This window comes from Pelmatolapia mariae, linkage group LG3_W (assembly GCF_036321145.2).
Source record: "Pelmatolapia mariae isolate MD_Pm_ZW linkage group LG3_W, Pm_UMD_F_2, whole genome shotgun sequence".
In the NCBI taxonomy this organism is placed as follows: domain Eukaryota; kingdom Metazoa; phylum Chordata; class Actinopteri; order Cichliformes; family Cichlidae; genus Pelmatolapia; species Pelmatolapia mariae.
The window spans coordinates 94,273,994-94,286,094 of NC_086229.1; the positions used below are offsets into that span (position 1 = coordinate 94,273,994).

Below are 12,101 nucleotides of genomic sequence, written 5' to 3' on the forward strand. Positions count from 1 at the left end.
CATCAACAAGGTTTTCTACCAAGGAGATTCCAGTTTCCCTTTCTCTCTGTCCCTCCCTCGCAAAATGCAGCAGCATGCTTTTTGGCACTGGGATGTCAGGTTTTTTTTCTCTATCCCTCCTTCACAAATGCAGGAGCAAGCTTTTAGCACCGGGTTGCCAGTTCCCTTTCCCTCCCTCCCTTTTTCTCAAAAATGCAGCAGCATGTTTTTTGGAACTGGGATGCCAGGTTCTCTTTCTCTGTCCCTCCTTTGCAAATGTACCAGCAAGCTTTTGTGACCAGGATTATGGGTTTCTTTCTCTGTTCCTCCTTTACAAATGCAGCAGCAGGCTTTTAGCACTGGGATGCCAAGTTCTCCTTCTCTTTTCCTCCTTTACAAATCCAGCAGCATGCTTTTGGCAATGGTATTCCAGGTTCTCTTTCTCTGTCCGTCTTTTTCAAATTCGCCAGCATACATCTGGCACTGGGATGCCAGGTTCTTTTCCTTCATTCGCAGTAGCAAGCTTTTCTTCCCTCTATCTCTCCTGAGCAAAACGCAGCAGCGTGCTTTTTGGCCCCTGGAAGCCAGTTTCTCTTCCCTCTATCCTTCTTTCACAAATGTAGCAGCAAGCTTTCCCCAATAACTTGGATGCCAGGGTCCATGCATCTATCCATCTTTCACAAAATGTAACAATGTGCATTCCTGACACCGTATTGCCAGTCTTTGTCTCCATATCGGTCATTTTCAAACACAGCAGTAAAAGCTTTTAGAAGCCGTCAAGCCATTGCCTGAAGTCTTAAAATACAGACATGCATCCATCCAGGCTCCAGATCAGTCGAGCCACATCGCCACTCGATCAGGGGTTCTCCTCATTCATCTATTAAGATCTTTCGTTGTCTGAAATTTGCTTTGATGTTTTCTCCCACCATTCCTTCCTAATTTTCCGAACTCAACCACTCCACTCTCTGGAATCCTTGACCACCTTCTCTCTGTGCTTCTCTTTTGTCCTGCTTTCCTTCTTCCACCTCAACCGGACGCGGCAGATGGCTGTCCTTCCATGGGAATGGTTTTGCCAGAGGTTTCTTAGAAGATATAGAAGATATAGAATAATCCTTTAATTGTCCCACAAGGGGAAATTTGGTTGTATCAGCAGCAAAAACACACATATACAAACAGAACAGGACACAGAACAGAAGCACAATTTTTACATATTTACATCATGGACAATAGTTACCAGAGCAGAGTACAGTACAGTTGTTTAAATTAGCGTACACATAGTGTGCAAACATAGCAGGATACTGAAAGATGTTTAAATAGTTAAGAATATTTAGAATAATTAGAAAAGTGCAGATTGTTTATTGTACCTGTGCATTAAAAAGTAGACATGTAACTTTCAATAAGTTAGTGTATATATAAGCTGAGAAAAGTAATGTGCAAGTTATAACAGTAGAAGTTGTTACAGCGCTGATGTAGACATCTGTGTTTGTTGGGAGCAGTTCTGATTGTACAGTCTGACAGCTGCAGGGAGGAAGGACCTGCGGAAATGCTCCTTCATGCATCTAGGATGCAGCAGTCTGTCACTGAAGCAGCTCTGCAGTTCAGCAACATTTACATGCATGGGGTGGAAGGCTCTGTCCATCAGAGATGTTATTTTGGCCAGAGTCCTTCTGTCTCCCACCACCTGCACTGGGTCCAGGGTGCATCCCAGAACAGAGCTGGCCTTCCTGATGAGTTTATCCAACCTCTTCCTCTCAGCTGCCGATAAACCGCTGTTCCAACATACCACACTGTAAAAAATGACAGATGCCACTACAGAGTCATAGAAGGTCTTTAAAAGCGCTCCCTGTACTCCAAATGACCTCAGCCGCCTCAGCAGGTAGAGTCTGCTCTGACCCTTCCTGTAAAGAGCATCAGTGTTGTGGCTCCAGTCCAGTTTATTATTCAGGTGAACACCCAGGTACCTATAAGAGTCCACTATCTCAATGTCTACTCCCTGGATGTTCACCGGTGTCAGTGTGGTGGGGCTGCGTCTCCGGAAGTCCACCACCAACTCCTTGGTTTTTCCGGCGTTGATCAGCAGGTGGTTCTGCTGACACCAGTCCACAAAGTCCAGAGTCCACTGTCTGTACTCTGAGTCGTCCTCACCTGTGATGAGGCCGACTATGGCAGAGTCGTCAGAGAACTTCTGTAGGTGGCAGCGTGGGGAGTTGATGGAGAAGTCTGCAGTGTAGAGGGTGAAGAGGAACGGTGCCAGCACAGTTCCCTGTGAGGCCCCCGTACTGCAGACCAGTGTGTCAGAGACACAGCCCTGTGACCTCACATACTGTGGATGTTCTGTGAGGTAGTCCAGTATCCACTGGGACATGTGGTGGTCCACTCCTGATAGCTCCGGCTTGTCTCTCAGAAGTTGTGGCTGGATGGTGTTGAAAGTAGAGATAGCACGATACCACTTTTTTATGTCCGATACCGATATCATAAATTTGGATATCTGCCGATACCGATATGAATCCGATATAGTGTGTTTTTTAATCAATAAAACTGTTTTTTTAATATCTTGCTGCATTTTGTATACGTTCATACTCAAGTTTAAATAAACAACAACACTAAAGCTATTCTGTTATACCTGTATGTAAAAAATACACTGCACCCAAAATATTTCATAGTTCAGCAATACTGATCAATCTAATAAACTTAAACCTACTCCATCCTCCCTATTCTGGTATTTTAAAGAGTACTTAGCAGAAATATTAAGCAACCTAACTAATAGGGTTGCAAACTCCCAGCAAAAAAATAGGGAACCACCCCCCACCCTCCACCTCATGATGCTTAATCGACGTAATCAACTTTAATTTGATGCAGTGTGAAAAAAATGCACAGAAATAAATTATTTTTCAAGAATAATTAAATATATTCAACATCTTTCTTCTACAGAATTGCAGACTGCACAGATGGTATCTTCCCAAAGGAAAAAGTACTATAGCTTACTAGGGTATATTAGACTTAACAGTTACTATATACAGTAATGGACTTCTATACATTTTACATCAGATTAAAACTTTGGGTGTAAGATTCAGATAATTATTTATTAAAAGCTATACATTTTAAATGAGAATAAGAAAGAAAAGTATGTCTTTGTGCCCCCTTTTCCCTGTTAATGCCCTATCGGCCCCCCTGGCTAAACTTTGCTAGATCCGCCCCTGCACAGTTACCAGCCGTCAGCTACGTAGAAAAGGATCCTGGTCTAGAACGAAATATTAAATAAATTCAAACAACAGCTTATCAAGCTTAAACGTGCTGCTGTTGTTCAGCCGCTGGCTTCCTCTTTCTGGTGCAAAGTGGGCCAAAAACATAGAAGAGAGACGGACTCGCGACAGAAAAGCCGATCAGCTGATCATTGATCAGTTTCACGATTGAAGTAGCAGCAAGAGAGGGAGAGAGAGAGAGGCAGTCGCTCCATATATCGGTTGTTAAGCTTAACGTGGGAATGCTTTACTAACATTCAGAGATGAACTTACACACTTGCTTTACTTCTCTCTGGGATAACTTCCTCGGAGATGAAATGCTGGATTGCTAGCGAGCCGCTCTATCACGTGATGCACACTGCTCCGACGGGCTACGGTTATGAGCTGAGTTACGCCGTGTCGCAAGTTTTGTGAGGTGCTTTTTTGATATTTAATGGATCGGATTACATTTTTTATTTCTCTCCAATATGCGATCCAGTAATTTACGTCAGTATCGGACCGATACCGATACCTAATATCGGATAGGTCCATCTCTAGTTGAAAGCACTGGAGAAATCAAAGAACATGATCCTGACAGTGCTTCCAGGCTTCTCCAGGTGAGTCACAGCTCAGTGCAGGAGGTAGATGATGGCGTCCTCCACCCCAATGCCAGGCTGGTAAGCAAACTGCAGCGGATCCAATGAAGACCTCACCAGGGGGCGCAGATGGTTTAGAACCAACCTCTCCAGGGTCTTCATCAGATGCGATGTCAGGGCTACCGGCCTGTAGCTGCTGAGGTCCTTGGGATACCACACAGGAGGTCTTCCACAGCTGTGGTACTTTCCCCAGTGACAGGCTCAGGATTCCCGTTAAAAGGAGTTTTTCCTTCCCACTGTCGCCAAAGTGCTTGCTCATAGGGAGTCATATGATTGTTGGGTTTTCTCTATAGGTATTATTGTAGGGTCTACCTTACATATAAAGCACCTTGAGGCGATTGTTGTTGTGATTTGGGGCTGTATAAATAAATTGAATTGAAAAATTGAATTATTACTGCAGAGGTCTTTCACCTTCACAGTTATTGCTGCTTCTGGGGGATGCCTTCTTTGGGGTTCTGCACAGGCCCGGGAGGCGCCAGTCCCCTATGCGGCCTTCCCTAAAGCTCAGTTCAATTCATGTTTAAGCCATTCACCTTTTTCTAATAGAAACACTGTAAAATGTAAAATGAGGATGTGGGCTCAGCTAGTGAATTAGAGATAAAGTTTCCAAACACTTCCCTTCTTGTTCTTATCTATATATAATCCACCAGTTCTACTAGCTGTTTGTTCTTCCATTCATTCCCAACCCTCCCTCCCCTTTTTCAATTATTTCACTTCTTTCACTGTTTCACTTCTCAATAGTACATGGGGATCTGCCAGCCCAGGAGCCGGCACCAGTCCCCAGCGAGGCCTTCCCCAAACCGCAGTTCAATTCATGTTTAAGCCATTCACTTTTATTCACTGGCCCCAGCCAGTTGTTGCTAAACTTATGCAAGAGTTGTTGACTGTTTCACCCCAAATGTAGCTTGTGTGTTCGAACTCAGATTTTCAGTATATATGAGCCTCTGCCTTTTCCTGCCTAAGCTAAGTGAATGTTTTTCTCTGTTACAGGGAGTGCATCAGTGTAGTTAATCCCACTCCATTCTTCCAAAGCTGTGTGTATGACATGTGTCAGTTCAACGGCCAGCAGCACGTGCTGTGTGACCAGCTCCAGGCCTACACTGATGCATGTCATAGTGCTGGAGCCAAAGTCTACCAATGGAGAACTCCAGACTTCTGCCGTAAGTTTGAATCTGACATATACTAAATATATCTATATGATATATGATAGTTTAATAATAATATCAGCTGTGCTTTGTGAACATCATAAAGTATATATAAAACATAGTCACAGTGACATCACCCATTGGCTTGATAAGCCCCATTCTGAAGCATGAATGAATAAAGCCTTGAATAATACCTTTTCATGTTGGAAACATGAACCTTCAGCATTTTCCCTTTTAACCCTCTCGAGGCAGGCGTTGCCGATTTGCAACAGTTAAAAATTAACAACCTGATTACCCCACATACATATTTTATGAGGTTATTTTTTTTGATAATTTTCCCCTAATATCAGATTTTTCCTGTAACTAAAACTTAATTTGAGCCTGAGAGGGTTAAATGGGGTGCATGCCATAGCTTCTCCATTTGGAAGTTGTCTCCACCTGTAAATATAACTAAGATATATTACATCCTGCTCACCAACATTATAATTGAACTTATAAACATATTTATAATTGAATAGGGAGAAGAGGTTAAGATACAGTGCACAATGCTGAAACCAATGTAAAATGATCAGTGCAGTTAATACTGTTCTTGCTTTCATTTATGACACTGCACAAAGTAAAATCAATATGAGATACGTAGATGCCCTGTCTTTGAATCATCCTACTCCCCCCCTCCCTTCTCTGTTGCCATTTGTCCACCATTGTTCCCTCTCATTATTGTTCATCCCTGTGTTTGTCCACACAGCTCTGACCTGTCCTCCCAACAGCTCCTACTCCCTTTGTGTGAGTTCATGTCCTGAGACATGTCTTGGTGTGGTGGGACCACCTGGCTGTGAGGAAGTGTGTGTGGAGGGTTGTGAGTGTAACCCTGGCTTCATTCTCAGTGATGACAAATGTGTGGAACTGAGAGACTGTGGTTGTGTGGACCCCAGTGGAACGTATCACCCTGTAAGTGGAAACAGCCTCCAAACAATTAAAACCATATTCCATTTACCTTTAAAATGTGCTAAGCTCATGCTAACATCATTTTCAGTCCTCTTTATAACTTCAACAGGAGAGACACCAAAAGACACACAGACCCTACAGTACAAAAGAAATCAAAACTCAACTAAATTAAGGGTGCATAGACTGCAGCGAACTGTTGGCACACAAATATTGGTTTTACAACAAAGATTTTTACTTTCAACTTATCAAGCACAGATTATATTTATTATACTGTATTTTACCTGACTTTAAAAGACACTGGTGTTATAGCATTTGTATTTATATCAGAGCATTTATATACTGGTGCCACCACAATTAGCAAGCACAAAATCAATAAATAAATGAGTGTAGGTTGGCCTAATTAGTTAGTGGCATACAGAATCCCTGGTTTGCATCCAAATGTATATTTATCATTTAGATCTTTATATTCATGGGATGTACAAGAGAGAATTACATGACAACATTTTGATTGTTTTTTGTATTCTGTGTACATTTGTCAGGTGGGCGATGACTGGTACTTGGAGGGTTGTGAACAAAAGTGTATGTGTCACAGTGGAGGTCTGCTACAGTGTCATAACACCAGCTGTAACCCAACTACTGAAAGCTGCAAACTACAAGATGGAGAATATGAATGCCACCCTCTGGGTATGTTAATCACACAGCTTCACATACATCTAAAGGATATTATTTCATTTAACACATCTGACATCTCAGTGCATTATCCATCTTATGTAGTGCCACTGATATCTGCATTTGTTTTGTTCATCATGGTAAATGATAAACTAACTGTTAGAGTAGATTGTTAAATGTTTGTCATTTTTATGCTTGCCAACTTTGATGAAAGGGATTCCACTGTCCTTCCCCCCAGATTCTCGGGGTTCTGGGTAGGGGGCTGTAAGGTTTTATTGCAGATACATCCTATCTGGAGGATCTACTTCTTTTGATCTAAGCTTCCTGAGTTTATGACCCTTTGATCAGCAGCACACACACACACACACACACACACACACACACACACACACACACACACACACACACACACACACACACACACATTCCTACTTACATATAGAAGTTCACACATATACATACAATGCGGGGGGCGTTGCTTTGCTGTGTTTTGTGTGAACTGTCTCTCAATAAAAGCCAGCGAGAGGAGGCCATCATGGGGGTCATTTTCGTGCTGGACACAGATGAGGCCTCCCTTGCGCAAGTAATCGATCGAACGCTGTTGCCTTGTTTTCTTTCATGATGAATAAGTCTCTAGAACTAGCGGGGTTTGTGGGAACAGACCCAACACTAACTTCCTGCCTTCTTTGTTCAGGAAATGGTATCTGCTCAGTTTCTGGTGATCCTCACTACATAACCTTTGATAAACGCACTCACCATTACATGGGTTCATGCTCCTACACCTTGACCAAACCCTGCAATGTCTCCTCTGGCTTGCCACATTTCACGGTCCATACCCAGAATGAGCACAGAGGAAGTAATAAGAAGGTTTCCTATGTGAGGGCTGTGGTGATCAATGTGAATGGTATCACTGTCATCTTTGGCAAGGGACACACGGTCCAGGTAGGCAGAGGGTTCTTCCATCACTCATACAATAAACAGTATCTCTGTTTGCTATCTTAGTGCTTTTACCCATTTTATTTACTACCAACTGAATAATTTTAAGGCCAATATGTACAGCCTCGGCCTATTGGAACAAGAACCACATGTAAGATTTTTTTAAAATCTCTTCATAATCAGATTTGAGATTTTTATGATCTGCAGCAGTCAAAATAAAACACAATTTTAAAAAAATTAAACTAGTTCTCTACCAAATTTAATGCAACAGAAGGCAAGTATAACAATGCTATATTTATAGTCATAGTAATGCAAGGCAGCCTCTTTACTGAACGTGTTTTCCTAAAATGTGTTTTAATAACGGATTCAGCCTCGTCTCAGTAGAAGGTGGAAACTGTCCCCTGCTGCATTTGTATACAAAGATGGTTGATTTAAAGGAAAAGTCTACTGTAGAGGAACAAAGAACAAGTACACATAATAAGCTGTGTTTTTCTGGCAATAATATTGTGATCTCTGGCTGTTGTCAGGTCAATGGCACTGCGCTTGTTCCACCTGTTACCTCCATCAGGGGAGTTAAGATCTACTTGAGTGGAAAGTTTGTTGTCTTAGAAACATCCTTTAATCTGAGGGTGCGTTTTGATGGAAACCATCATGCTGATGTCACTTTGCCAACTTCCTACAACGGCCTACTCTGTGGGATGTGTGGTAAGAGCCAGTGCAATTATTTGCTGTTGTTCCTTACTAAATAAATAAAACACAGGATTTGACTAATTAAAATGGAGTGATTTTGAATATCTGTTGTCCCCACAGGAAATTTCAATGGGGACCCTAACGATGACAACTTGAAACCAGATAACGCACCAGCTGCTAACACCAATGAGCTAGGAGACAGCTGGCAGGTTGCTGACTCAGATCCCGAGTGAGTCACATTACAGAAAACAGAATATCAGACTTTCATTTTATCTATTTGTAGATTTTCATTTCTTCATCATTATGCCAATACAAGAACTGTTGATCCCACTTTATTCCCAAGTTCCTTTTATTTCATTGTCATTCAGCTTTGACTGCTACGTCTGCATTAAATATCGCTATTAAACTTTTCAATTCTTCTCAGAAATTGTCCTGTACATGTCACCAGTCTCCTGCTAATCTTAGCCTTAGAATTACCAAACACAAACATGTTGACTTAATTCCAATGAATGCTCCCATCTCCTCTCAGCTGTACTGATGGTACAGAAGAAGAAGATTGTGATGTAAAGGTGGAGGAAGAGGCCACGAAGCCTACCAGCTGTGGCATGATCACTGATCCCAACGGTATGAAAAACACATATGTGTGTGCACGCTCTCTCTCTCTCTCTCTCTCTCTCTCTCACTAAGATACACACACACACACACACACACACATAAAAGAATGTTATCATGACAACTAATAGTCTAATATCATCTACCCATCCATCCATCCATCCATCCATGGTCCTGGGGGCAGTAGTTTAAGGAGACAAGCCCAGACTTTCCTCATCCTAGTCAGCTCTTCTGACATTAATAAGTTATATTTCCAGCGATCTCTCACTCCAACAAGTCCTGGAACTGACCTGCCTCCTTCAGTCACAGAATACCTTAACTCAAATGTGTCCAGATGGCATCCTAGTCAATGCCCGAACCACCTAATTGGCTCCTTTGTGGAGGAGCTGCCACTCTACTCCAACCTCTTCACCCTATCTTGGAGCCCAGCCACCCTTCGAAGGAAGCTCATTTCCGACGCTTATGTACATGACCTCATTTTTTTCGGTCGCTACCCAGAGCTCTGAACCGTAGGTCAGGGAAGGATCATAGGTTACCCAGATGCTATCCCAATCCGTCTGTCAAATCTGACACGCCACTCTTCCCTTACTCAATTCAATTAAATGTTATTTATACAGCCCCAAATCACAATAACAGTTGCTTCAAGGCACTTTATATTGAAAGGTAGACCCTACAATAATACATATGCACAAGATCCCAAGACCCCTGAACTCATCCCTGACCTGGAATGAGTGCTCCACCTTTTTCTGGCTGAGAACCGTGGTCTTGGACTTGGAGGTTCTCGCTTCACACTCAGCTGCGAAACGTTCCAGTGGAAGCTGGAGCTCACCATGTGATGAACGACAAAATCTGCAAAAGGCAAAGATGGAGTCCTGATGCCACCAAATGGACAGCCTTCACTACTTGGCTGTGCCAAGATATTCTTTACATAAAAACTATGAACAGAATCAGTGACAAAGGGCGCCCCTGGCAGCCTACCACTGATTTTCCCAGGGAGGGTGAGAAATGTGATCCCTTATAGTTGGTGCACAGACTCTGCTTCCATTACAGAAGACCTGACTGTAGGATTGAGGAGACCCTCAGAGTGTAGGTGTAAATGTTTGCCATTTTAATGGACTCACCAAACTCCTCCTTTTTCATCTACTCCCTTTCACTCCATTTGGCCCGCAGGTACCTGTTGGCTGCCTGTAAATATTAAATAGATTCTTATATGATACTTTGTATTCTCACAAGCACGTGACTAGAACACACAAACTCCTCCACTGAACCAATCTGCTGGTTTACAGAGTGTACTTAATCTTATTAAGCGCTGACATTTGATGACTTCAGCACCCTTGTAGACAAAACATGGCGCTCAGCATAAGCCATGTCCAAGAACTGTGGAAGTGATGCTTTGGAAATGATATGACGTATATATGCAGTAAAACAACCAGTTGGTTTGGTGATGTGAAATATAGATATGTGCTGTTAGCTGAAGTAAGCCCTTCATGCCTTTTTCCCACTTTCTATATGTCTCACATATATTAAAAAATCTTTACATTTACCTTAAAACTTTTTGGCTGGCCTCTCTGATATATATCACTGTTAGGCTAATAGTTTAGCTTAGCAATATGGTGAAAATGATCCCCAAGCAGTCGCTTCAACTACACTTTATTCTATCTTTGATCTTAACCTCAGGAATCTTTAAGCCCTGTCACTCTGTTGTGTCCCCTGAGCCATACTTTGAGAGTTGTGTATTCGACATGTGTGCCACTGGAGGTGAGACCGTGGCTCTGTGCCAGGCCATAGAGACCTACGCCGACATGTGTGCTGCTGCAGGAGTCCCCATCGAATGGAGGACGAACACCTTCTGTCGTGAGTCCTGTTTGTCTTTGTGTGTGTATAGAGAAAAAAAAGCATCTTAAGTAATACTTTTTCCATTGCTACCAAACGTATTACTAAAGTAATAATAACAGTATTTGATGTTTCAATCAATCAGTGCCTTCATTTTGATTTTTACAAACAACCCTAAAAATTCCTTTACCAAATGTGTGACTCCCTCCAGCTCTGAAGTGCCCCCCAGGCAGTCATTACACCTCATGCGGCCCTGCATGTCCTCAGCCGAGCTGTCAGAACCCTGCAGGACACGGCGGCTCTTGCGGTCTTCCCTGTGTGGAGGGCTGCATCTGTGACACTGGCCTCATCCTCAGCGGAGACAAATGTGTCCCAATCAGCCAGTGTGGATGCACTGATGGTGATGGGAAATACAGGCCGGTGGGTGTGCTGTGGGAGATTTCCCTTTTTGCAAGAAAATGTGTTTTATGTAAGTGTGCATTAAACTTTTTTGTATATGTTTAGGTTGGAGACACTTGGTTCACAAAGGCTGACTGCTCAGAGCAATGCAAGTGTGCTGGAAACAACAACATCAGCTGTGAGTCTTGGCAGTGCAGCCCTGCACAGGAGTGCAAAGTGGTGGAAGGAGTACTAGGCTGTCATTCGACAGGTAAACTGAACGAAGGGCTGGATAATTACATGTTCACTTCAACTAAAGCTGTATCAGTGTATGTTTTTGCCCTTTTACCGAGTCTCATATCCGACCTCAGGTAAAGGAGTGTGTCATGTAGCTGGAGATCCGCACTACTACACTTTTGATGGTGTGATGCATACGTTCATGGGAACTTGCACATATACTCTGGTGGAGGTATGGGAAAAGTTTAACTTACTTTGTACACAACAGATATTCCTGTGGTGCTGTTTTGTCTTTGAAAACGAAATATACACTATTTTAAAGGTGTGCAACGCCACCCAAGTCACTCCCTTCAACATAGTGGCTAAGAATGAGGAACGTGGTCAACCAGAGGCATCATATGTTCGCTCTGTGAAAGTCACCCTGTACCCTGGCACTGTTATTGAACTGCAAAAGAGCCGCAGAGTTCTGGTATGTGACATAGTTTATGATTTTACAGACATTCAATTATAGAGGAACCACGCCATACTGAAACAATCAGCAGCTGACATGATTTCTCTTTTCTGTGCTCAGGTGAACGGACAGCGGGTGAAGGCCCCAGTTTCCGTTGACTTGGCTGGAGCTAAAGTGATAACCAGTGGAGCCTATAGTCTGCTGGACACAAACTTTGGTCTGCAGGTGAAATTTGACGGAGTCCATCACGTAGAGATCACTGTTCCAGGAGAATATTTTGATAAGGTATCAGAAATTAAGACCATGTTTTCTAGTGTCTGCATCACAACTCTTTCAATGTCAAGTCACA

General features: G+C 42.7%; 1 protein-coding gene across 1 annotated transcript in view; it reads left to right on the forward strand.

Moving 5' to 3' along the window:
- The window catches only part of LOC134624117 (uncharacterized), a 57,225-nt gene that overhangs the window by 37,725 nt on the left and 7,399 nt on the right, over window positions 1–12,101 (forward strand). The window contains exons 53-65 of the mRNA XM_063469090.1: window positions 4,847–5,016; window positions 5,747–5,949; window positions 6,486–6,630; window positions 7,310–7,557; window positions 8,079–8,256; window positions 8,362–8,470; window positions 8,771–8,865; window positions 10,531–10,707; window positions 10,898–11,106; window positions 11,191–11,335; window positions 11,436–11,533; window positions 11,624–11,770; window positions 11,873–12,037. Coding sequence (XP_063325160.1) covers window positions 4,847–5,016; window positions 5,747–5,949; window positions 6,486–6,630; window positions 7,310–7,557; window positions 8,079–8,256; window positions 8,362–8,470; window positions 8,771–8,865; window positions 10,531–10,707; window positions 10,898–11,106; window positions 11,191–11,335; window positions 11,436–11,533; window positions 11,624–11,770; window positions 11,873–12,037 — 2,089 coding nt within the window. The remainder of the gene's footprint in view (window positions 1–4,846; window positions 5,017–5,746; window positions 5,950–6,485; window positions 6,631–7,309; window positions 7,558–8,078; window positions 8,257–8,361; window positions 8,471–8,770; window positions 8,866–10,530; window positions 10,708–10,897; window positions 11,107–11,190; window positions 11,336–11,435; window positions 11,534–11,623; window positions 11,771–11,872; window positions 12,038–12,101) is intronic.